The sequence below is a fragment of the Aythya ferina genome (assembly GCF_964211825.1).
Source record: "Aythya ferina genome assembly, chromosome: 22".
In the NCBI taxonomy this organism is placed as follows: domain Eukaryota; kingdom Metazoa; phylum Chordata; class Aves; order Anseriformes; family Anatidae; genus Aythya; species Aythya ferina.
In genome coordinates this window covers 4,213,093-4,235,921 of record NC_140320.1, presented here as the reverse complement: position 1 = coordinate 4,235,921, position 22,829 = coordinate 4,213,093, and the positions used below count along the sequence as shown (strand labels likewise).

At 57.2% G+C, this 22,829-nt stretch overlaps 1 protein-coding gene across 1 annotated transcript in view; it reads left to right on the top strand.

Annotated features, from left to right (window-relative positions):
• Positions 1 to 19,747, top strand: part of LOC311422447 (nectin-1-like) — a 50,071-nt gene extending 30,324 nt beyond the window's left edge. The window contains exons 2-6 of the mRNA XM_084495522.1: positions 7,176 to 7,526; positions 8,185 to 8,487; positions 8,840 to 8,957; positions 11,967 to 12,118; positions 19,082 to 19,747. Coding sequence (XP_084351648.1) covers positions 7,176 to 7,526; positions 8,185 to 8,487; positions 8,840 to 8,957; positions 11,967 to 12,118; positions 19,082 to 19,623 — 1,466 coding nt within the window. The 3' untranslated portion in view covers positions 19,624 to 19,747. The remainder of the gene's footprint in view (positions 1 to 7,175; positions 7,527 to 8,184; positions 8,488 to 8,839; positions 8,958 to 11,966; positions 12,119 to 19,081) is intronic.
• Positions 19,748 to 22,829: the final 3,082 nt, after the last annotated feature.

The following is a 22,829-nucleotide window of genomic DNA, read 5'->3' as shown; positions in this document are numbered from 1 at the left end:
GGAAGAGGAAAGTGAGGTGATGATGGTGGAGAGACACAAGAGGGGTGCGAAAATTTGTAAGGCTCGAATAGAGAGAGGACAAGTCAAGAAAATGAGCCTTGTGGACCATCTGAGAGCCTCCTCGGTGACGGGGACATGAGGGGGGCAGGAGGGTGATGCGCCTCAGCTGCGGGGTGTCCCACGAGGCCACGAGGGGAGGAGAAGGACCGGACAGGTATGAGCAAGAGCACACAGTGGGAAAAGAGCTGAGGGAAGGAGCTGGAGCAGAGTCCAGCCCCGAAAAGCCCGGAGGGACGGGCTGCTCGGCCGGGAGCTGGTGCACGCCAGGCAGCGGCGAGGGGCAGCGGCTGCTCAGGTGTGTGGGAACCGGCCGAGGGATTAGCTGACGTGCTGGCGAGGCGGGGCGGGCAGCAGGGGCTGGCTCCTCCGCCGTGACTGAGGAGCCTTTGTGCTTTGTTGCTGAGCACGGGATTTGGCGGCTTTATTGCAGGAAGGCCTTTCCCAGCGCTGCGTCAGCACTTGCAGCCAGAGCCCTTGCTCTGCCAGCCTCCCCGCTGCTGCCACGGGGCATGTTCCCCTCCCCTGGTCTCGGGGGCGAAGCAAAGCAGCTGTGTGAAAGTCGGGGAAGGTACGGCAAGGAGCGAAAGCCGGGAGCAAAGCAGGCATGGTTGTTGCCTTCCCACTCCTCCTGGGTGCAGCCCTGGTGGGGAAGTGGGAGGCCGGCTGCAGCTGGGGCTGTTTGCAAGGGGGAAGCACGGGCAGCAGGAACTGGGGTGCAGCCCCGCTCCTCGCCGCTGTTTGATCTGTTTGGTCTCACCCCGGCGTCTGCTTTTCTTTCATCTCTCTGTATGGAGAACACCCAGGACAAGCGTGGCTTTGGTCTTGGTTGGGGCCTTTGTGAAGGCTCGATTGAGGCTTCCCAAACCGTAACAGAGAACGCGGGGAGCATCAGACCCCCTGGGAAAGACTTTTCATCCAAGGGGATCCCGAGGCTGCTTCGTGCTCTCATTATCCAAAGAGGAAAAACTGCATGGGCAGCAGAAGGCAACCCTGCTTTATCCCAAAGGCATCTCCGCTGTCCCGTCCCAGCAGACAGTCACTGAAGGGCTGGCAAGAGAGCTCACCCAGTGCGAGCCTCAAACACCGCTGCTGTCACTGCTGTGTGCTGGCCCTGGACATGAACCCAGGGTACAAGGCCCCACAAGCCAGCAACAAGCCTGTTCCTTTTTTTTTTTTCCTTCTTTTTTTTATTTTTCTTTTTTTTTTCACAAGGTACTTGGGTGAGAGCCAGGTGGGCCATTGTGCACGCTGCCATCTCCTGTCAGCTCCTATAAAGCTCCCAGCTCACGGCTGGGGGCAAGGGATGCTCAGGCTCACAGTTCCTCTCGGCGTGCCCCTACCCCATCTGTTATCTCAGGCCTTTCCCTTGCAGCTGGGTCACCTGGAGCTGCAATCTTCCCACTTCTCCTTTCCGAGGCCCCATCCTGCTGTGCTGGGCAGGCAGCCTTCGCCTCCTAACCCCTTTGGTGCACGTAAGAGGGGGCTGAGCTGGATGGAGACCTGCAGGGGAGGTGTGCTGCTGCAGGAAACTTGGGCAGAGAGACCTCTCCAGCTTTGTAATAAGCTCCAAACCATCTACAAAGCAGGCAAGGCGAGCTCTGTCCTCTTCTGGAAGAGCAGCAGGGTACTGAATACGCCTGGCAACCCATACCAGGTCTCCCTGGCAAGAGGGAAGGTTTTTAACCCCAACATCGTGGCCCAGCGCCAGCTCAAGCCTTTGCTTCCTGCCACCTGAAATTCCCCTGCTGGGCTTTAGGATCTTGCTTTCCCATTTCCCACCCTGCCTAACGCACCTGTGGTGTTCCTTTGGGCTTTTGGATGCTGGGTGCATGCTGCCCTGGGATGCTGGGTGCATGCTGCCCTGTGTGCTGCATCTCAGCCCTTGATCTCCGCTTAAAAACAGGGGGGACTTGAAATAGGAATTCAGGAATATCAGGAGAAAAAGAAATGACTACCAACAGCTGGAAAGTTTCAAGTTCAAGTTTCATCCCATTTGTACACCATCATGAGGGGCTTGTGGACATCTTGAAGTGTCTCTGAGGTGTGCAAGCCCCTGTTTCGGGCAGCATCCCTCATACCAAGGTGCAAGGCAAGGGGCCAGCTCAAAGCCAGGTGCTTGCTGCAGGGTCTTTTGTAGGTGGCAGCACGAGGCATCGCCTTGTCCTTGTGGGAGGTCCAGCTGCTGTGACCTTCTCCACATCCCCTTCAGTTCTCAGTGATGCCAAGTCTATTAGGATGGATCCTCTGACATTTGCATCAGCCGTGATATTGCCACACCAAAGGGCGGCTCATCACACCGCTGCCAAGGGCTGTTTCAATGCCCTCGGGGTGAGATGAGTATCAGGGAACAGGAGAGCGAGAAATCAGCGAGAGGCTCAGCGGAGGCAAGGTTGTGCAAAGCAGAGTGCAGTTCACATGGTGCTTAACAAAGAGGCATTGATTGGAGGCTGGCTGTTGTGACAGAGCTCGCTAATGCCTGGAGATCAGTTCCAGAGCTTTCTATACGAGGGAGCAGGAACCAGGTCTTGCAAGTGTGGGAGCATCCACGTAACAGCACCTCCCGGGCTCTTCGGAGAAAGGTTTCAAGGTTCAGGAGCCACCAGCTGCCTTGGCTGAGTCAGCCACCTCTGCTCATGGTGGCGTTACGTGCAGCTGGGTGGAGTGGAGGAGAGAGATGATGCCCTGATGGCAGCTAGTGGCCTTGAAACCTTTGTGTCCTCACCAGGCTGAGCGCTTATTGTTTATTGATCATGGCAGGACTCCACTGGCACCTTTCACATGGCTTTTCACATGGCTTTTCTCCTCTCTCTGCCTCTTGGCCTTTGCATCTTAGCACCAGGCAGCAGCTGGGCGCTGGTCCCCTTTCGGCGCTGAAAGGATTCTGCAAAGCCCTCAAGGGTCAGCAGGTTCCTTGGTTCTTTCTCAGGATCCAGCCACCGAAGGGAGCACCATCACCTCACGCAGGGCGCCCAGACCTTCGCTCCCAGCCCCCTGCCTGTGCCGCAGGGCACCCGAGCTCTGCACGGAGCCCCCAAGGCCTTGCATGACCTAGTGAATATCTGGGCTCGGGATCGTGGGGAAAGGCAGCAACGCAAACCACTTCAGAAGCCAGGGTGGAGGAGTAGGATCCCAGAGGTCTCCACTAATGAGGTCTTGGCACCAACATGTCTTTGGCGCTCAGCTGGGCCTTTTTTACTGCTTTTGGCCCTTAAAAACAAAACAAAGCGAAACAAAAAAAAAAAACACACACCACCAAAAAACTAATGAGTAAATTGCAGCTCGGCAAGCTTCAACCTATACAGCTCATCCTTCCTGGTGTGCCGGCTGCCCCGGGAGGTGTCGGAGTGGATCGGTGGGCACCGGGAGATCTGGCATAGGAATGGCAGGATGTATCCCAAGCCTTTTCTCTGCCACGTCGACCACACACATCATTCAGCAGAGAAAAAGCAAGACGAAGAGCCCCAGCACGGCACATGCACACACACATCCTGCTTAATATGCCCAAGCCTCTCCAGGGGCTGATTAGGGATTTTAGTTTCTCCTCCTCTCCCTGGCTTGCACACCCGGTGCCATCAATAATCTATGCGTTCACCCTGATGAATTATTGAGTGTGTAACGGGGCAAGGACCCGCCGTCCCGGCTCAGTCACCTTGCAGACGAACCCTCCCAGGAGCATGACAGCACCCGCTTTGCCCTCTGGCTTCTGATTTAGGATGGGGAGCATGGGAAGCGGCTCCAGCTCCTTGCAAAACCCCTTTCCTCCGTCTGTTCCTGTTCCTCGCCGTCCTTGTTGGGGTGTGGGTGTTATTGCTGCGGTGTGGAGCAGCGCAATGGGTGCCTTATTGCCCCCGATGGGAGGTTTGGAGGAGCAGCACACAAGGACTTTACCCCGTCTTGCAAAAGAGCCGTGAGTTATTCAGTCACCTGGAAAGGAAACGCGATTTCCGCACGGTGTTTGTGTTCTTTTTTTTTTTTTTTGCTGTTTGTTATTTCTTCACTGCTTTTTTTTTTTTTTTTCCCTTTTCCCCTGAAGCCTCTAGAAAGTTTGGAATTTGTTTTTGTTACAGCTGCTGCGTGTAGGGGCCTGAATCGTGGCGTTGGCAGCGCTGCGCCCTTGGCAGGCAATCTGCAGCTGGCACCGGCTTTTTCCCCGGCCGAAAGTCTGACACTTTGCACCTGGGATGCTGAGGGCTCTGCAGCACCTTTGTGGTCGAGGATCATCAGCCTGAAAATTTGCCTTTTCCCCAGTTTGTGTCCCAGTACGGTCTGTGCTGATGCATGGATCCCATGGCAGGAGCAGAGCGAAAGGGGGAGGTCAGAACTGGGAGCTCCACACCCAAGGTCAAGGAGAACCACTGGCTTTGTGAGAAGGCGTTTGGTTAATTTTCAGAGAAATAGCACAAACAGGAATGCCGTAATGATGAGTGAGGGGCTGGGTTGACCCCTCTCATGCTACACACCCACCCCTGCCAGCCTGGCTGGCTATATATTAAGGGACACACCGCTGGTGGCCATCCCCTTGGCCTCAAGCCTGGCACAGCCTCCTTCATGCCGTGCCCCTTGTCCACTCCATGGAGCCCACACAGCCCTGCAAGGCACCTCCAAGCAGGGCCCGGTGGCTTCCCGGCCTTCTGCGGGGTCCAGCCGGCCTCTGGCGTTTGTGACACCACTAGGCCACCACCGACGTGGCCTCTTGGAGTGGGATTTCGAAAACGTGGCTCCGAGCGAGCAGCTGGGGCCCGTGGGGGGCCAGGGAGCTCGTGTGGGAGCGGGGCCAGCAGCACCAGCGCCCCAGCCCCGGGCAGGTCCCGCTCGGGGGGCCCTAAAAGAGGTGGGGACCGGCGCTGATGAAGCCGCTCCGCTGCGGCGCTGGGAGGAGGAGGGCGTGCTGAGCACACCGCGGGTTGTTCCCAGGGCTTGTGCTACAGGATTGCTTTTGCTTTTGCTCCTCGGCAAGCTCCCACACGCCTCGCCAGGCGCAAAGGGCTTCAGAGCCGGGCCGCTTGGCAGAGCTGGGGCTCAGCCCCGCAGGTGCAGGCAGCCCGGAGAGAGGCTCCTCGGTGAGGAGCGCTTTTAGCTGTTCTTGCCCCAAATCCCAGCACAACGTACCCAAACCCAGCCCTGATCTGCACCCGCTGCCCCCGTTTCATCAGGAGGCCACTCTGGGCCAAGTGTGCAGGCTGGGCTGGTGTCAGGAAGGTTTTGTGGTGTCTAAATGCTTGGACATCCTGGAGGCATGAGCCTTCTGGAGACCTGAACCTTCAGGAGGCCTGAGCCTGAGCTGGCACAGAGATATGGTCCAGCCATGACTCCATCAGAGCAGGAACATCCCTTCCCTCTGCTTTCTGGTGGGACACCCATCCCAAAACGGCCCTGGCCGTGCTGGGAGGGGATGGTGCAGCCCCGGCAGCTCCCCTGCCATCTCCCAGGACTCGCTGGCTTCATGCATGCAGGCACATGAGGGCACCAGTGCTTTGCTGTGGCTGTGCTGAAAAAAAAAACATTCCTCAGCACCCAGCCGGCGTGGTAGGGTGTGGGGCCAACTGGCGCTTGACTCAGGAAGGGGGCAAGTTCACACAAAGCTCCAGAGACTGAGTTTCGGGCTTAATTGCTGCTGACTGTGGTCAGCTGCTGGCGTCTCGTGGCCAGGCTGGGTTGTTGAGGCTTGTCCTCGGGGTCACGGGCTCGGCGTGAAGGAGAAGGGGATTGAAGAGAGGCCAAGGTGGGAAGGGGGCTGAGATCGGGCTGAGCAGGCATGGAGGGGGCAGCACAGCGGGGAGAGAGGTAGAAGTGGTGTTTGTGGGCGAGATGAGGTGCGTCTGGCTGCGTGGGAAGCTGCAGGAAGGAGCCACTCGAGGCCACGTTCGTGTGGGGAAGGCAGAAGGAGCAGTGCTGGGGGCTGGGAGCGGGGAGTTTACGCTGCCCTAGCACTCGGGGAGCCCTTTGGTCCCTGCAGGAACATGGTTGGGGGGACTCCAGAAATGCTCCATCCCCTCAGCTAGAAGATGCTGTCCTGTTTCTCCTGCCATCTATTTTTTTTCTCTTTCCCCAGTCTTTCTTTCACTACCCTTTCATGTTCCTCCCTCTTTGTGCATCTCTCTTTTCTTCTTACCCCTTTCTTCCCTTTCCCCTCCCAGAACACATCCCGGCCCAGGCTGTGCCAGGAGTGAGCAGAACGCGCTTTTCTTGTTCTCACCACCTCGCTCCTCCATTGTATTTCTCATATAAATACCGGCTGTGTAATTACCAGCGCATTATCTCTAAACATACAGATTAGGGAAAGACACGGTGGCAGCCAAAGATGAATTTCGGGGTCAGTCTGGTGGGAGACATTTTTCTCCATCTGGCAGGGGAGGAATCGAGTGAGACAGAATCGCAGTCGTGAGCACCAGCCACCACTTCTCCCAAGCACCTTTCGTCTTCCCTCTGCAGAATTAAGATGGAAGGCTCCTAAACGCAGTCACTTCTGTTTGTTTGTGCTTTTTTTTTTAAAAAAAAAGGCCACAGAAGGTATCCGGATCATGCAGATAGATCATGCAAGGTGGATGGGCACCGCCATAAATCTGCTCTTCTCCGGGAGCTGTTGCTGCTCTGAAATCCAGGCCTGGGTCTTTGCAGCTCATTTAATTACTGGTGCACTTCCAATAGGATTAAATGGATGCCTGAGTGTGTGTTAGCATATGTTAGTACATGCTGTGCTGATAAATATCTGCGCCTTCGTATGCCTACAGACACACAAGTTGTGTGTAACTTGCAATAACTGATGCAGAGCCTTCCAAGGTTGAAGGCAAAGGGAAGGGAAGTTATTCCTGATCCAACCTCGTGCCTTTTGGTGATCCCGAGCCCCAGGGAGGCTGCAGAGCACTGGGGCTGGTTGTGGTGGGGGCAGAGCACCAGCGGTGGGGCAGGAGGTGCTTCCAAACGGGAACGGAGCTGCAGGTGGAGGCAGGTTGTTGCTGCCAGCCTGTAGCCATAGCCTGCTCTTGGATCGGCCGTGACGAGAAGAAGAGAGCGAATAAATAAAGGAGTTCACGGGCCCAGTATCCACCAGCTGTTCTTTTGTTCTCCTTCCCCAAGAAGCGTGTGTATATTCACGTCTTCCCGTGTCGTTGCAGGGGTGCAAGCTCAGACTGTCTTAGTCAATGACACAGTCTCGGGGTACATCGGGACGGACGTGGTCCTGCACTGCAGCTTCACCAACCCGCTCCCCAATGTGAAGATCACGCAGGTGACTTGGCAGAAAGCCACCAACAACAGCAAGCAGAATGTGGCCATCTACAACCCGGCCATGGGGGTCTCCATCCTCTCGCCCTACAAAGAGCGGGTGACTTTCCGCAACCCGTCCTTCAAGGACGGCACCATTCAGCTCTCCCGGCTGGAGCTGGAGGATGAGGGGGTGTACATCTGCGAGTTTGCCACCTTCCCCACCGGCAACCGGGAAGGTCAGCTCAACCTCACCGTGCTGGGTAAGACACTGGGCAGGTTTTGGGGTGCAGACCTTTTCCTCTGGTTAAGCACACCTAGAGGGATCTGAGGCACCCTTCCTTGGGACTCAGGGAGAAGGCGAATCCTGGGTGTAAATGTTACCTCTTTTAAGGTGACTGTGAAGAGGTGAAGGGCTGGGAACACAGGGTAGGTCCTGGGAAAGTCTCCTCCTCCTTCCAGGCCTCAGCTCCCCTGTCACTTACCGCAGGCACAGTACAAGTGACCTGTTCCCCAGGGGAGTGGTGAGTTAATGTACCTGTATCTGTCAAAGGAACAGGGAGAAAAGACAACAGAGAGGCCCTGAGCACAAGCAGAGCTTAGAGTTGTGAGTGAAGAGACCCCACCCAAGGTCTACATGATTCATTTGCTCTCCAGCTGGGGTTTCTCTTGTAGAAACAAGGCTGAAAACCTGTAGCAGGAAAGCACCAACTTCATCATGTATCTGTGCATCCAGGGCACCTCCACCAGTCTTTCCCTGCTAGCAATTTGCACCAGTTCTGGATTCCCAACAGGGTCTGTCTGAGGCGCAGTGGTGCTAGGTGTCTCTTGGGTTGTAGCAGAGAAGGTAGCGTTGGCTTTTCTAACCATCCCTTCGCACCCTTTTCTCCTCCTCCTCCTCCTTCTTCGCGCTTCTTGCAGCCAAGCCCACGAATCGGATGGAGGGCACCACGCGGCCCCTCATCGCCAAGGCTGGCAGGACGGAGAAGATCCTGGTGGCCACGTGCACCTCCTCGAACGGGAAGCCCCCCAGCACCGTCACCTGGGACACCAAGCTCAAAGGGGAAGCGGAGTTCCAGGAGATCCGCAACAGCAACGGCACCATCACGGTCATCAGCCGCTACCGCCTGGTGCCGAGCCGCGAAGCCCACCGGCAGCAGCTCATGTGCGTGGTCAACTACCAGCTGGAGCGCTTCACCGACAGCATGACCCTCAACGTGCAGTGTAAGCGAGCTGGGGCAGAGCCAAGGAGCAGAAATCCAGCATCAGTGCATGGGTCGGGGGATAAAACTTGGCCAAAGAGGGGTTTTCTGAAGGGGTGGTGCTGGTCGGGTGGAGGGGTGGGAGTGGGGGCTGCTTTCTTGTTCTGGAGGGTGCAGATGGAAGTGATCCCTTGGAATAATGATGTTTTCCCTTTCTCCTACCTCCTTTCCCTCGCTGCCTCTACCATATCCCTTTGTTCCTACCTTTTTCTTTCTCCCTGCCCCCTCTTCTCTTCCCGCTTGCTCCCCTTCCCACCCCATAACCCTTCCCTCTGCTTTCCCGTCCTGCTTTCCCTTTTTTCTGCCCCCTGCAGATGAGCCAGAAGTCACTATCGAGGGGTTCGATGGCAACTGGTTTCTCAATCGGAAGGACGTGAAGCTGATCTGCAAGTCTGACGCCAACCCCCCCGCTCACACCTACGAGTGGAAGCTGTAAGTACCCGCAGTGCTCCTGCTGTCCCCAAATGTCACCTTCCAGCCACCTTCCTTGGGAGGAAGAAGGGCAGTGGGGAGGATCCTGACCCCCTGCCTCTGGGCTGGAGCTTGCTACCAGTACCAGTGCAGCCTCAGCACCCAGAATAACCTCCTAGTACCATCACCTCGCAGTGCCCCTGCGTATATCATTGCTCCACTGCCAAACAACAAGGGATTTCCCTTCCTTAAAGGGGCACAAATAGCACAAAATTCCTCTGCGTGTAAAAAAAAACCCCAAACTTTCCTTGGAAGCAGCCCTGGCTGTGAGCAGGAGCTCCCCTTTGGAGCGCTCATCCCCACGCATCTGACATTAAACAGAAGTAATTCCTCATCCTCCAGGGCTCCAGCTCTTGGCTGAACACACCGAAGGGACTGAGCAGCGAGCGGGGGATGCCCGGGGAGCCGGGTGGGAATTGATGGAACCTGAGGTGGTTCTCCCTCCCTCTCTGCCTTTTCTATAAGCACTTATGTAGCTTTAAAAAAATAGAAGGATAAAATGGATCCTTTCTTCTTTTCATCTGGCATTTGTCATCGGGAAAGAGGCTCTCAAAATGGCTTTGCAAGGAGCTAGGCATATTGTCTCTCATTTTGCTTCCAGATCAAACTGCTCACAATGCAAGCCTGAAGAGGATTGTTTTTCTTGCCTTTTTTTTTCTGTTCTCATCCCCAGCTCTCTCTGGTGGTTCTTCTAGCTTGATTTAAGCTCTGAGGGGTCTCTCTGGGTTCCTCTCAGCATTGCCAGGAAGGTGTTGGAGGCAGAGGTGCCCCTTGTGGCACCCAAGGCAGAGGAGATGCCGGCTCTCCATGCAGCAGAGCTGAAGAATTGAGCTGAAGTGAGCCCTGTGGGATGGAGCCGAGGACAGGAGGCAGGTTTTCTCTCAGCTTTTGGGCAAGTCATCCCTTTGTTCTGCTCTTTCATGCAAGGCTGAGCTCTTGCTGGGCTCCTGGGCACCAGGCTGTCCGCGGCAGGAGCTCACAGCCAGCGGCACGAGCATCTCCAGCTCCTGCCCCGCAGCCATGCTGAAGGCAGGCTGAGAGCAGAAGCACGGGGCAACCCGCTGCCAGATTTCTCAGCCAGGTGATGTTCTCCTAGCCCAGGGCAGGAAAAAGGGTTAGCTACCGACTGGGCTCAAGCACAGCAGGGGATGCAGGTGTCAGGGCTGAGCACGGCACAGCATCACCGGCTCCGGCGCTTCGTTTCCACACCTGGTTGGCACGCTGGGGGGAATAAATTCAGCTCTGGCAGAAATAATTCTTGGCAACTTCGTGTTTTTGAGCCAGGCACTGAGTTGGTTCCTCTGTGCTTGTGGGGTTGATGATTTATTTTTTTTTAACACTGGAAAGAAAGCTTTTCCTGTGAATTCTCCGTGAGCTGTGAGTGTGTCCATTTGTCTGTCTTTAACCCGCTGTCCTGGTGAGGGTTGCTTGATGTACAGCTCAGAGGCAGAGGGAGCAGCAATACTTGGCTTTGAGGAGGGCCTGTGGGGAGAAGAAGGGAGAGAGGGACAGCACGGAATTAGAGAGTACAGGCTTCTAAGCCCAACAGCTCTTCGATCCAATTTCCCAGCCTCTCCCTTTGGCACACTTGTTGGGTCAGTTAGGACGGAAAATAGGATTATTGACCTGAAAGAGGACGGAAAGGAAAGCTGGACTGCAGCTGAAGGTAAGGAGAGGGCAGGCAGGAGACAAGGGAAGCAGAGGGTGAGAGCGAGCAAGGCTGGCCCTGCTTCCTCTCCTCTCCTTTCCCGGCGAGGAGCCGATAGAAGCAGCCCCACAGCAGCTTCCAGGTGTGCCTTGTCTGTAAATTCACAGCCCTACTTCACCCCCAGGCAGAGGACCAACATTAGGCTGCTCTGCTCCTCCATCAGCATCCCTGGCTCGGGGTGGCTGGGGAGGAGTGCCCCTTTTTCTGACCCAGCTGTTTGCTCTCCGCGTGTGCCCGTGTGTATATATAGACAGGCAAAATTTGCCCGTGTGCATTTAGGCACTTCTTTGCAAATATAATTATGCCCCATTATTGGCTTTTGTTTCTTACAAATTGCTGACAATATGTGCACATTTTTGTTGGGAGGAGGGGAAAGAACTACTTGAGTAATTTTTAATTGCCTAAGAGAAGTAATTACTTTACTTTGCTTCAGTAATTAAGAATAACCAGGCCATGTGTGTCGTTTCCTCACACACAGGCTTTTTTTTTATTTTTATCTGCCTTTGTTCATTTACTCTGTGTACCTCTAGACTTAGCTTTGCATGGTTCCAGCTTCACACTTCTCTGACTCTGCTGACACGGGCAGGCCAGCGATGGCAGGGCTGTAAATTAGCACCACTTTACTCGAGCTGGAGTTACAATTAACACCGGCTGATCGGCCAGCAGTTACACGGGCAGGAAAGTGGAGTAAAGCAGGGTTAGGTCGGTGTCCCATTCCCGTATTTTCCATCAAATGGGAAGTTAAGGCTGGAGAAACACCCTAAAGGTGGGCCTGCTAGGGGTGAGCGGCCTGAAACAAACCCATCAGCTGTCTGTTGTACCCCACGTTTGCACCCACGTGGGGATTGTGCTGGGAAATGAAGCACTTTAAGCTCCCAGGCTGTGCTCTGGATAGGGAGAACATGGTCTAAAAGCACTCCACATACCATTAGCCAAACCCAAGGGGCTAGCTGTGACCCAAATATTGCCAGTCTCCCTTGAAATCACTGAGAACAAAAGATCCATACAAAGAGCTGATCCTCATCACGCAAAGGATTTACCCCGGAGACACCCCAGACTTTTCCCTGCAACGTTTCAGCCCCAGGGTTTGGTTTCAAGCCTGGCTACGTGGCCGTGGCCGGGTGTTTTCCAGCCAGCACCACCAGCACCCGGACCTGCCCAAGGGCAGGAGCAGAAGCAGCATTTCAGCATCACCCCTGCAGGGCTCCTTGGTCATTTTGAGCACCACCTCCGGGCTCTGCCATGGTCTTTCTCTCCCCTAGGCCAAACGGGACGCTGCCCGGCAGTGTGGAGATCCAGAACAACACCATCTACTTCAAGGGGCCCGTCTCCTACAGCGTGGCTGGCACCTACATCTGCGAGGCCTCCAACGCCATCGGGACCCGGTCGGGCTTGGTGGAAGTCAATGTCACAGGTAGGAAAGCTCTGAAAGAGGAGGAGGAGGTGGGGAGAGGAGGTGGGGGTGAGCTGCTGACCTCTGCCAGCCAGCGATGTCTTCTCAATGTCTGTCTGAACCCCCGGTGTCCCTTTTGGGGGAGAGTCTTGCTGCAAAGGGAGCAGGGGCTCTTTGCTTTCTCCTGGGTTTGCTTGGATTTTTTTTCTCCTTTTCTCTCGTCGTCTTTTCCTTTCTTACACCAAGAGGCCTTCGGTCTCGTTCCCCTCGTCTTCTTTTCTGCTTCGGGCTCGGGTGGCTCGTTGGACGTGTTAAGAGCTGAGACGTGTCGGGGAGGTGTTTGCTGGAAGGTGGAAGGAGTGGGACGAGGACAGAGGGAAGGAAAAAAAGCACTCAGATAGGTCAGGAGAAGACGGTGATGCCCAGAAACAGGCAGGGAAGTTCACCCCGCTCCTTTGGGGTAAAGGAGCGATGGCTGCACGGGGTCAGGAGGTGATGGCTGGGCAGTGACCATAAGTTGTTGCACCAGGGAGGCTTGCTGTGGGTAAAAGAGCTCTCAGGGGGGCACAGGAGGGATCAAACACCTGCCACAGCCCCCCGGGACACCCGCTTGGTGTCTGGGGTGATGCACGGGGGGTCCGTGGTGGGCTCCTCCTGGTGTCCCTTGTCCCCAGGGGATAATATCCAGGCAGCACAAGCTAGCCGGGCTCACAGGGGTGCTGAGGCTCCAAAGCTGTGCCCCCCGGGGCTGGGGGTGCACAGAGGGGCTGGGGGGCTGCAGTGGTGAGCAATGAACTGGTGAAACTGGGAGAACTGGGCAGTCCCCTCGCTGTGACATGGGGGAAGCGGGCGAATCTTCCTCTATCCGAGCGCTCGGAGGTCAATGGATGGGATGTGCTAATTAGATGCTAATTACGAAGCGTTTATTTATGATCATTATCACTGTGGCAGGCCTTTAATTCACACCTCCTGTCCTGGAGCCGTGCCTGCTGAGTTGTTCCCGGTACATGCTTTTCTCTGGGGGATTTTTTGTTTGCCGGGGGGAAGGAACCAGACAGACAGAGCTCCGTGCTGAGCCCTGCCCCATCCCTGCCCAAAACCCCCAAAAAAAAGGGCAAGGTCGTGGCCAAAACCCACCCAGCTGCTGGAGGTGCCCAGCAGAGCGCCGTGTTCCTGGGGCTCTGCAAACTGCCAGCCCACAGGGGCAGCACACAACGTTGGGTAGAGGTCTGCCTGCATTCCCAGTTTATTCCCCAAAATCCAAATTGTGGTGCTGAGGTTGAACAAGAGGGATGGAGGGACGCACCAGCAGCCCCCGCTAGGAGCAGAGAGCAGCCAACACGCTAAGGCAGGGCTCCGGCATGTAAAAAAATAAAAATAAAAACCACCACACTTTTAATAATTCATGGGATCTGAATATGTTTATCCAGATCTCCCTCAGGACCGATTAGGCCAGTGCCTGGGAGGGCTCAGCCACCCTCGCTCAGCTATTACAGGTACATTTGTTTGGGTCTCGCAGACAATTTCGGGATTGTCAGCGGACCACGAAACATCTTTCAAGAGATGCATGCCGTGAACAGAGCTCAATCTAGTGAGCAGCCAGCCTGGGGAGAAAATAAATAAATAAATAAATACATAAATAAAACCCACAGAAGGTTGATGCAGAGAAAAACCTGCAGCAGCCGCCCAGCATCCTCCATCCCAGCCCCCGGGAGGAGGAGCAGGGCTGGGTCAGCCCCGATTCGTTTCGGGGGGACGGCTGCACGCTTCTGCTGGAGTTTGAGCGTATTAAAGGGATGGATAAGTGGAAATTTAATATTTTATTCCTGCAATCTGTTCCTGTAATAGCTTCTCCCGCCTTGCAGGACCTTTGTCAGTGGCAGCCAAGCCATGTAGTGTGACATGTAGCTCTTTATTCCGGCCGGGAGGGCGACATAATCAAAAGCTGGGGGTATGGACTGCCTGGGGCTGCCCTGAGCGCTTGCACACGCGTGTGGAGGGGAGCTCCCCTCCGTCTGCACGGCTCTGTGCAACCCCAAAAACCGCCCGCTGGCACGGGGCTGCCCTGCTGCACAGCCGTGCGTGAGCATCGGCGCACGTGTGAGCACACACGTGTTTTCGGGGACGTGCTGGGGTGCAGCAGCTTTTGTTGCCCCGTGACATGATTATTGCATGCCCTGGCCCTCGGGCACACGGGGGTGCGTACAAATTTGGGGGGGGGTTGCAGCTCTGGAGCCCTGGGGCTACGGGCAGCTGGATGGGGGGGCTCTGCCTGATGCTGACCCTCCAGACGGCGTCTGCTGCACCCCGGCTGCTGGCATCCTGATTGACAAGCGGTAGGTGACCTGGCAGGAGATTAAAACCTAAGGCTGGCTTGGCATCTGGCCTGAAAGCCGTCACCCTCTGACACGCCAGCGGCAGCTGCTGCACTGCTGGATGAGTCGCCAGAGGTTTGTTCTCCCCCCTCTGCCTCCTCTGCTCCCTGCGCCGCCGCGGCACGAGGAGAGCAGGAGCGCCCTGCGTGGGGATGGGAAGGCAGCACCCCCGCTGCAGGAGGTGGGATGCTGAGAGGGAAAAGGGCAGCAAAGCTGCCAGGTTCTCCAACCAGCCCTGCCAGGGCTGAGGTGTCTCCCTGTCGTGACTCAGGAGCAGAACGGGTCAAAGTCCCGGGATAATTTGGCGTGGATGGGTTGCCGCCAGCAATCTGTCTCCGAAAAATAATAAAACGAAGCCACTCTGTTTGCTTGGTGCCAGCTGGGAGCTGGGAACCCACTGGTTTTAGGGCTCCTGCTCCTCCCCAGAGCTGCTGCTCGCCCCTACCAGCTGCTGCTGCATCGGGGGCTGGTGCTGAGTTTCTCCTTGGCCCTTGATTGAAGGGAAGAGGATGGGGCTGTGACTCCACAAGGAGATGTTCCCACAGGAAGCAGCCCCTTATAAAACACTCAAGCAGCACGATGAGCACTGGGCTTTTGTAAACCCTTTCCTGCATACCATAGAAGAATAATCTGGTGGCTAAAAATACATTTTTTTCTGATCAGGGCCCTTCCTGCCCTTGGGAGCAGGCTCTTGTCCCTGTGGGTTCTCTGATGTCTAATGAGGTTCAGGTCCCACCTCTGCCAGGGATCCCACCTCCGAGAGCTGCGTGGTGGGGATAATTCTGCTCCTTCTCCATCAGATAGCACCGAAATTGGCCAGCAGGCTCAAAAAGCCGTAGCTGAGGGATGGATGGGCGGGCGGCGTGATCTGCATAGCTCCCTATTTTTTTGTGCTGGAAACCAGCCATGAACAGAAAGGAGCGATTTTAACACCTGTATTTTTTCCAAAGCCACCCTCATGAGGGGGACGGTCGGCGGCGTCACCCCTGGGTGCTCCCAGCTCCCAGTTCCCAGCAGCAGGAGAAGCCCCCGAGCCCCCTCCTGGGGGAGGCAGAAGCAGGACGATGCTGGTGGGATCAAAGGGAAGGGGAGCGAAGCCCCGGGGCCATCCCCAGCCCCCTCGCTCCCAGCTGCCGTGCGGGAGCTGGCACGGGGACAGGGAGCTGGGCTGAAAGCAACAGCTGGCAGAGCCGGGCAGCGGGCAGATAGTGTTGCTGCTCTAATTCCTATTCACACAGCGCTCCCTGTTTTTATGAGGGCTGGGGAGGGGGGAGCAGGAGGAGGACAGGCTCTTTATGCTGGCATTAAAGCCCGGCTTGTTCCCCCTCCCCGCTCTCCGCCGTCTCCTGTTTCCCCACTCCGCTTTTCACAGCGGCTTTAATTCTCTCCAGACTCTCTTCCTAATGGATTTTTCACATGGAGGGCCCCCAGCGCGCTCAGGCACCGCACCGCTCTCCAAAAAAAAAAATTTCACGCACCCCTCGGACACAAAAAGGAGGGGGGGGGGATCCTGTTCCCACACTTCCCCCTCCTTGACGCCCCGCGCACAAAAAGCGGGTGGGCAGCACCCTGCCTCCCCTCCCCTTTGTGGGGCTGCTGGCAGCGGCTGCGTGCCCAGAACCTGCTCCATCCCGAGCTACGAAGGAGCCTGGCGGTGTCCTCGGTGTCCTTGTGGCAGGGCAGGGGCACCCAAGGGTCCCTCTCCCAACCCTGCAGGGGGGGTGCCCAGAGGCCACGGAGAGGGGCGCTGGGAGGCAGCGGTGGTCTGCACCGCCATCCAGCGGCGGTGGCACGCCTCGGCCTGCCCTGGATCCCTCTTTCCTCTTTTTTTTACCCATTTCTGACCACCCCCCCCACGCCCCAGGCTTGGCCACGCTCCCCTTCTGCGCCCCCTGAGCCCCTCGGTCCCACAGGCTCGGAGCACGGTTTGGGGAGGAAGGTGGGAGATTTGGGCTGCGGGCTTCCCACTTGCCCAACCCCTCTCTTCCCACGGTTCGGTTTTGGTTTCTCCGGCATGGGAAGTGGGCCACGGCGAGGAGGACGTGGACGGGAGCTGAGCAGAAAATAAATTCAGCAGAAAAAGGTGTGAAAAGCCCGGGAGCGGCGCGCTGGCTGCCGTGGCCGCGGCGGTGGCCCTGGCACGGGGGTGGCCCGTAGGCGAGCGTTATCTCAGGGGCGAGCAGCACAAAGGGCAGGAGAAAATAAATACACACAGGAGAGGGAGGAAAACCTTCGCCCTTGCCTTTCGTGCCTCCAACCTGGGCTGATAAAGAGGCTCGTCATGGGAAAGTGGGCCAAGAGCCTTTGGAAGGAGTGCGCAGAGGTTCGGATCAGAGCTGTGGGTGGGGGAAAACATCACCAACATCGCCCCCGGGGTGTGGGGCAGCTCGCTGGGCTTTCCCTGCACCCCTCCAGCTCCAGGCTTTGGGGTCTGCAGGGCAGGGGTGGGAGCTGGCACGGGCAGGGCTGGATGCTGCGCGGATGCTCGTGTGGTTGAAGCGGAGCCCTCGGCAGCCAGGACTAGCAGGGGATGGACGTGACATTTCTTGCTGGCTCGGCAGAGAGGCTTTGCATTCAGCAGCTGGCTCTGACAAGCCTTCTGGTGAAGCAACATGTGGTTTTGGCTTCCCAGAGCCCAGCCTCAGCTCCCCGTGCTGAAATGCATGCCCTCGCTCCTGCTCCGAGGGCTGTCTTTGGAAGGAGATGCTGACTCCTGCCTGCGCAGCATCTTTCTCCTGGTTCTGGCTGCAGCAGGGAGCCTTCCATCTGCCTGCCCCCCAGCCCGTCCTGCCCACTGTGCTGCTCGGCGCCTGCTTTCAGGCTCGTGAGGCTTTGCTCGAGGCCAGGCAGCGCTGCAGAAACCACGGTGCCGTGGCTGGGGTGATGTCTCGGGAAAGGCAGGGGTGAAACAGCTCCCAGGCACGAGCAAAATGCTTGTGCCAAAAAGATCAGGCCGGCGATTGCTCGGATTCAGAGCCCGTGTCCAAAACGTGCAGCTGCTCCTGGAACTGCCTCTGCGGAGAGGAAGCAAACTCTTTTCTCCCCTCTCCCTTCGTGGCTGGGCTGCCTTGTGCTGCAGGGCAGCTCCCTGCACTGCTCTGCCTTGCTCAGGGTTTCCTGCCCTCCTGCAGAAACTTGGCTGCCAGCAGCAGACTCCCACAGGCCCGTGACGAGGGGACAAAAAGCAGATCCAGCCCCAGATCCGCTTTCTTTCAACCCCTCCCAGCCCATCGCCCATCCTGGCTGCTCTTGTGGAGGACGTGCTGAGGTCCTTCGGTGCCTGCCGGGTATAAAGTGAGGGTTGGGAGGGTCCCGAGCAGCAATAAAAGGGCTTGTGGCTCCGAGCAGGGCTGGGAGACAGGGCTGGGACGTGGAGGGAGCAGCGTGAGGGGGCTGAGCTCGGTGTGCAAGGGCAGGGCTGGTGGTTGGAGCAGCCCAGGTGCCGTGCTGCTGGTCCTGGGATGCTGCTGGGTGCTGGTCCCGTGGTCTGCTCGTGCTGTCGTGGCTTTCTGTCCCTCTCTTCTCCCCCTGCCCACATGGATGGGGGTCAGGGATGGAGGGTCCGGGCACAGCAGAGCCCACAATGACCAGCATGACGCAGGATGGGCCCTGGGGACCCCCCTTAACAATACCTAGGGGTGGCAGGGGGTGTTAACCTGGCATCTGCTGCTGAAATTAGGAGGCAGGTGAAGGACAGAGACAGCCACTTGGTGCTTGAAGCCTCACGGACACCGCTGCTCGACGGGCAGTTGGACAAAAAGAGCAGAATTTGGCCAGGGGCTGTCAAGTGTGCCGAGGGAGGGCTGGGGAGGGTGACTTACGTCCTGGGTCAGACTTTATCCGTGCCAAAAAGCATGGCTCAAAGCGTGTCAGAGAGCAGGGAGCCGCTTTCCCATATCTCTTCTACTCTTTCTGGCATTGTTTGTTTATGAGGGGGGTCGGGGTATCTGCTGGAACAAGATTAGCTTGAGCCGTGGCACCGCGCCGGCCGCAGGGGGGGAGGTCGGTGTCCCTGCGCCACCGGGCAGCCAGCCCCAACCCCGAGCATCACCGCGTGCCCGTGGGGTGTGTGTGGGGACAACGAGGTGCTGCTGCCCTTGGGGATGGGCTCAGGGTGGGCTGGGGTGCCGAGGAGGGGGACACGGAGCACCGCAGCCGCTCGGTGCCCACCACTGGGTGGGTTTGGGGTCCTGCTCCCGGTGCCGGAGCATCGTAGGGCTGTGGGGACGCGTGAAAGCTCCCCGTGAAATGGAAAACACCCGGACCGATGGCACTGGGGGTGTGGGATCCGAGCACGCCTGGAGGAACCGGGAGGGGTGGGGAGGGAAACGCCGCTTCCAGCCTGCTGGGCTCCTGCATGCAGCTTGGGCAGCTTGGCACGGCATGGCCGCATCCCCGCGCCGGGGCAGAGCTCCTGCCCCGACCCCTGCTCTGACGCACCCTTCTCCCCTTTCCCTGCTTTTTCCCTTCCCTGTTCCTTACCCTCATCTTCCCACCCCTCCCACCCACCCCACCCAAAAAAAAAAAAAGGCAATGAGAGCATGGAGGGAGGGCGCGTTTCCGCATGGTTTGACACTGTTCCCCCTTCCATCTGTCTTTTCCTACCCAGAATTTCCCTACACCCCGTCTCCAATCGATGATCGCAAATCCATGGTGCAGCCGAACATCCCCACCCCCGTGATCGGGGGCATAGTGGGAGGCGTCTCGCTGGTCCTGGTGGTGGCCGTGGTGCTCTTTGTGGTACTCCGGCGCCGGCGTCACACCTTCAAGGGTGACTACAGCACAAAGAAGCACGTCTACGGCAACGGCTACAGCAAGGCTGGCATCCCACAGCATCACCCCCCCATGGCCCAAAACCTGCAGTACCCCGACGACTCGGACGACGAGAAGAAGCCGGGCCCGCTGGGCGGCAGCACCTACGAAGACGAGGACGAGGACGCGGGCGGCGAGCGCAAGCTGGGCGGCCCCAACAAGTACGAGGAGGACGCCAAGCGGCCTTACTTCACGGTGGACGAGGGCGAGGCGCACCCCGAGCCCTACGACGAGCGGACACTCGGCTTCCAGTACGACCCCGAGCAGCTCGACATCGCCGAGAACATGGTGTCGCAGAACGACGGCTCCTTCATTTCCAAAAAGGAGTGGTACGTGTAGCTCGCCTCCCGGCTCCAGCCACGCGCCCGCACGCAGCCACGCGCCCGCCAGCTCCCCCCGAGGCGCCGCCGAGCCCCCCCGGGGCCCCCCGAGCCCCCCGCACGCCCCCCAAGGACTTCGGAGGCTCCGGCGCTGGCGAGCGGGTTGGGGAGGGGGACATGGGGGGTGTGTGTGTGTATGGGGGGGAAAGCTTTGCTTACAGATCGTTTTTTGGGTTTTTTTTGTTTTATTTTTTTTTGGGGGGGCGAGGGGGGGACGGGAGGTGGGAGGTCGGGTAATTATTTTCTCGGTTTTGGTTTTTGCCTTTTTAATTTCTCTGGAAAATTTTCGTCCCCTTCTGTGGTGTTTGTATTGGTCGGTGGCGTAGGTGTTACTCTTTGCTTTAACGACTGGTGCCCAGCCTGTATATTACACTCTGTTCGTGTCTTCATAGCTCAGGGGGCCCTTTGGCCCCGCGTCCCTCCCCGAGGTTCCTCCTCCCACTTCGGCACCCCTGAAACACTGGAATTTGTTTGTATGTTGTCGTTTTCTGCTTTGTTTTAACCCGGGGAGGGGGCCGGCCGGGCTGTCCGCAGGACAGAGGCCAGAGGAGCTGGTGGCGAAGGAAACGGAGGTGCCACGGCCGGCTGGAAGGACTTTTCTTCCTGAGCACGTTGCTCCCAGCGGGGCCTGGGCCTGTCCCCATCGCCCGCTGCACGCCTGGGGGATCCTCTCCCGGGCTGGAATGACTCGATAAAAGGAAAATGAGGAGAGAAGCGGGGAGGAAAGCCCCAAAACCAGCCCCGGGTGCGCGGGCTGATAGCAGGGCAGGGAAGCGGAGCTGCCATTTTCCTCCTCCCATCCATCACCTCCTGCCTGTTCATTTTCCGTCTTTGTCGGAGCGTTCTTTATAAAAGAAAGACGAGGAGTATTTATTGCTGACATTATTTTTTCCCCCCCTGCGATGGCTCGAAGCAGCCCTGGCCCCTTCTTGCAGCCCCCAGCCCCGGGCTGCACCCGGGGGGCAGCGCTCCCCCCCTGCCCACCGTACTGCAGGGGCTGGGGACAGGCCCCGTGCTTTCTTTATACCACTAAGACTTAATTGTCATGTGTTTACACTTGATTTTGTTTATTTTTTTTTTCCTCTTTCTTTCGGTCAGAGCATGCGGGCGGCGCTTAATCCCTCTAGCAGCAGCCCGAGCCCGTGGGTACGTTGCTTGGCCTGCTTTGGTTGCCACTTTTCCCATGTCCTCTCCCTCTGATCAGCAAAGCCTCGGGAGATGGGGCAGGAGGGAGTGAGCCTGGGCTACTGATCTCGTCCTCCTTCCCCCGGGCCCCCGCGCTGGGATGGGGGCTCGGACTGCTGCTATCTCTGCTCCGTGGGTAAATGGGACTCCAGGCTCCCGGGCCCTCTGACACTGACCTTATCCAAATCAGATTCACTGGGTTGGGGATTATCGCTCTTCTTCTTCTTCTTCTTCTTTTTTTTTTTTTAATTTTTATTTTATTTTTTTGTTTTGTTTTTTTTAATTGGATGTATAAATAAATCTTTTGTTTGAAAAGAAACCCCCAGTTCTCCGCGCTGTGTTATCACGCCCCTCTAACACCAGCAGGGCTGCTTTCTCCTCCTGCCCTGCCCGCTGGGCTTTGTTCCCCAGCATCCAGCGGTTATCCTGCTGCAGAACCAGACCCACACAGATGAGTCCAGGTCAGCTCTGATCCAAGCAGCCTCTGGTGCTTTCCTCGGTGCTTTCCTGCTTCCTGGCTGCTGGCAGAACAGCCCTGCACCGCAGGAAGCCCTGTGGCCACCTCAGCCCTAAAGCTGACCCTTACCAAAACACGGCCAGACCTTCCCGTGTCCCTCCAACCCCAGCAGGAGCACCCCAGAACCAAGCAGCCCCCGCAGGGGATGAAATCTGTGCCATCCCTCTGTAATAGGTTATATGGGGCTGTTGCACGCCGTGGGGTCCAGCAGCGATTCTTCCAGGAGACAAATTCGCCTCCCCAGCATTTCAGAGCCCCAAACTGCTCCCAGTTTGCTGACACCGTAGTTATTACCCTCGCTTTGAGGTGTCGTTTTGGGGATATAACCTCCTTGGCTTGTCCATTGCCCATCTGGGGGCTCTGGAGGACAGTGGGCTCGGAGGAAGAAGAGGAGATAGCGGGTAGGGCATCTCCAAAATTCCCTGGTGTGATACCCTGGGCACCAGGGGTCCCACCACGAGCCCCCCCAGCTTCCCAGGAGGGTCTCGGCTGACCCAAACCCAAGCCCAAGCCTCCTGCTCCTCCACTCCCCTGCCACCAAAAAGTGCTGAGGAGGTGTAAAACCCCGCTGGGCCCAACCGAGGGCAGGCAGGAGGCTGGGACCCCCTCCGAGCACGTCCCTGTCCTCGCCCACCCATCACCTGCTGAGGGCATGGCGCTGCCCTGCCTTGCTGAGGTGCCAGGAGCTGCTGGAAATGCCCCAATTTATGCTTTAGCTCGTTAGTTGAGTCGCCTTTGGGTTTGGAAGGGGTCCCCAGAGAGCACCTCCGGAGCCAGCCAGGCAGGAGAGGTGAGCAGGGAGCTGGGGGCTGCCCTGAGCCCCCCGGGCATCCTGGTGGAGCTCACCCAGATGAATAAGGGCTGAGCCCCAGCTCCTTCCCTCCACATGCTCAGGAGCTGGCACATTGGTGTCACAACCCCAAACGATCCTATAGTTGACGTACAGACACCCCAGCAGTTTTCCTGCTGGGGCTTACGTCTAGGATTATTCATTGCAATTCGCCCCAGTGATGTTATTTTCCCTTATTTAATTACTTTTTTTTTTTTTTCCCCCGGTTGTAAAATCGTTTTCGTTCAGTCAAGGGGGAAAAAAAATAAAACCTGAAGATTTCTTTAGTAAAAAAAAAAAAAAATCAAACTGAAATGGTAGCACCAAATTGATTGCAAAGACACGAGGGACAAAGGGAGCCATTTTCCTGGTGTTGAGTCAAAAAAAAAAAATTAAAAAAAACACAACTGTTCAGCACAAATCACCGAGGGGTTGAGGGAGAGAGAGAGAGACTCAAAAGATTGATCTTCAAGCAATTAGAGAAGGGAATGCAATTAGAAAGGGGGCTGCAGATCTCCTCCGCTGTTTGCCTTTCCCCTACACAAGCACGCACACGTGGATTTGGGCAGTTTGGGGCTCAAAGCTCAGAGGGAAAGCCCCCATGGCCGAGAGGCCGGGAGGTGGGTGAGGGCAT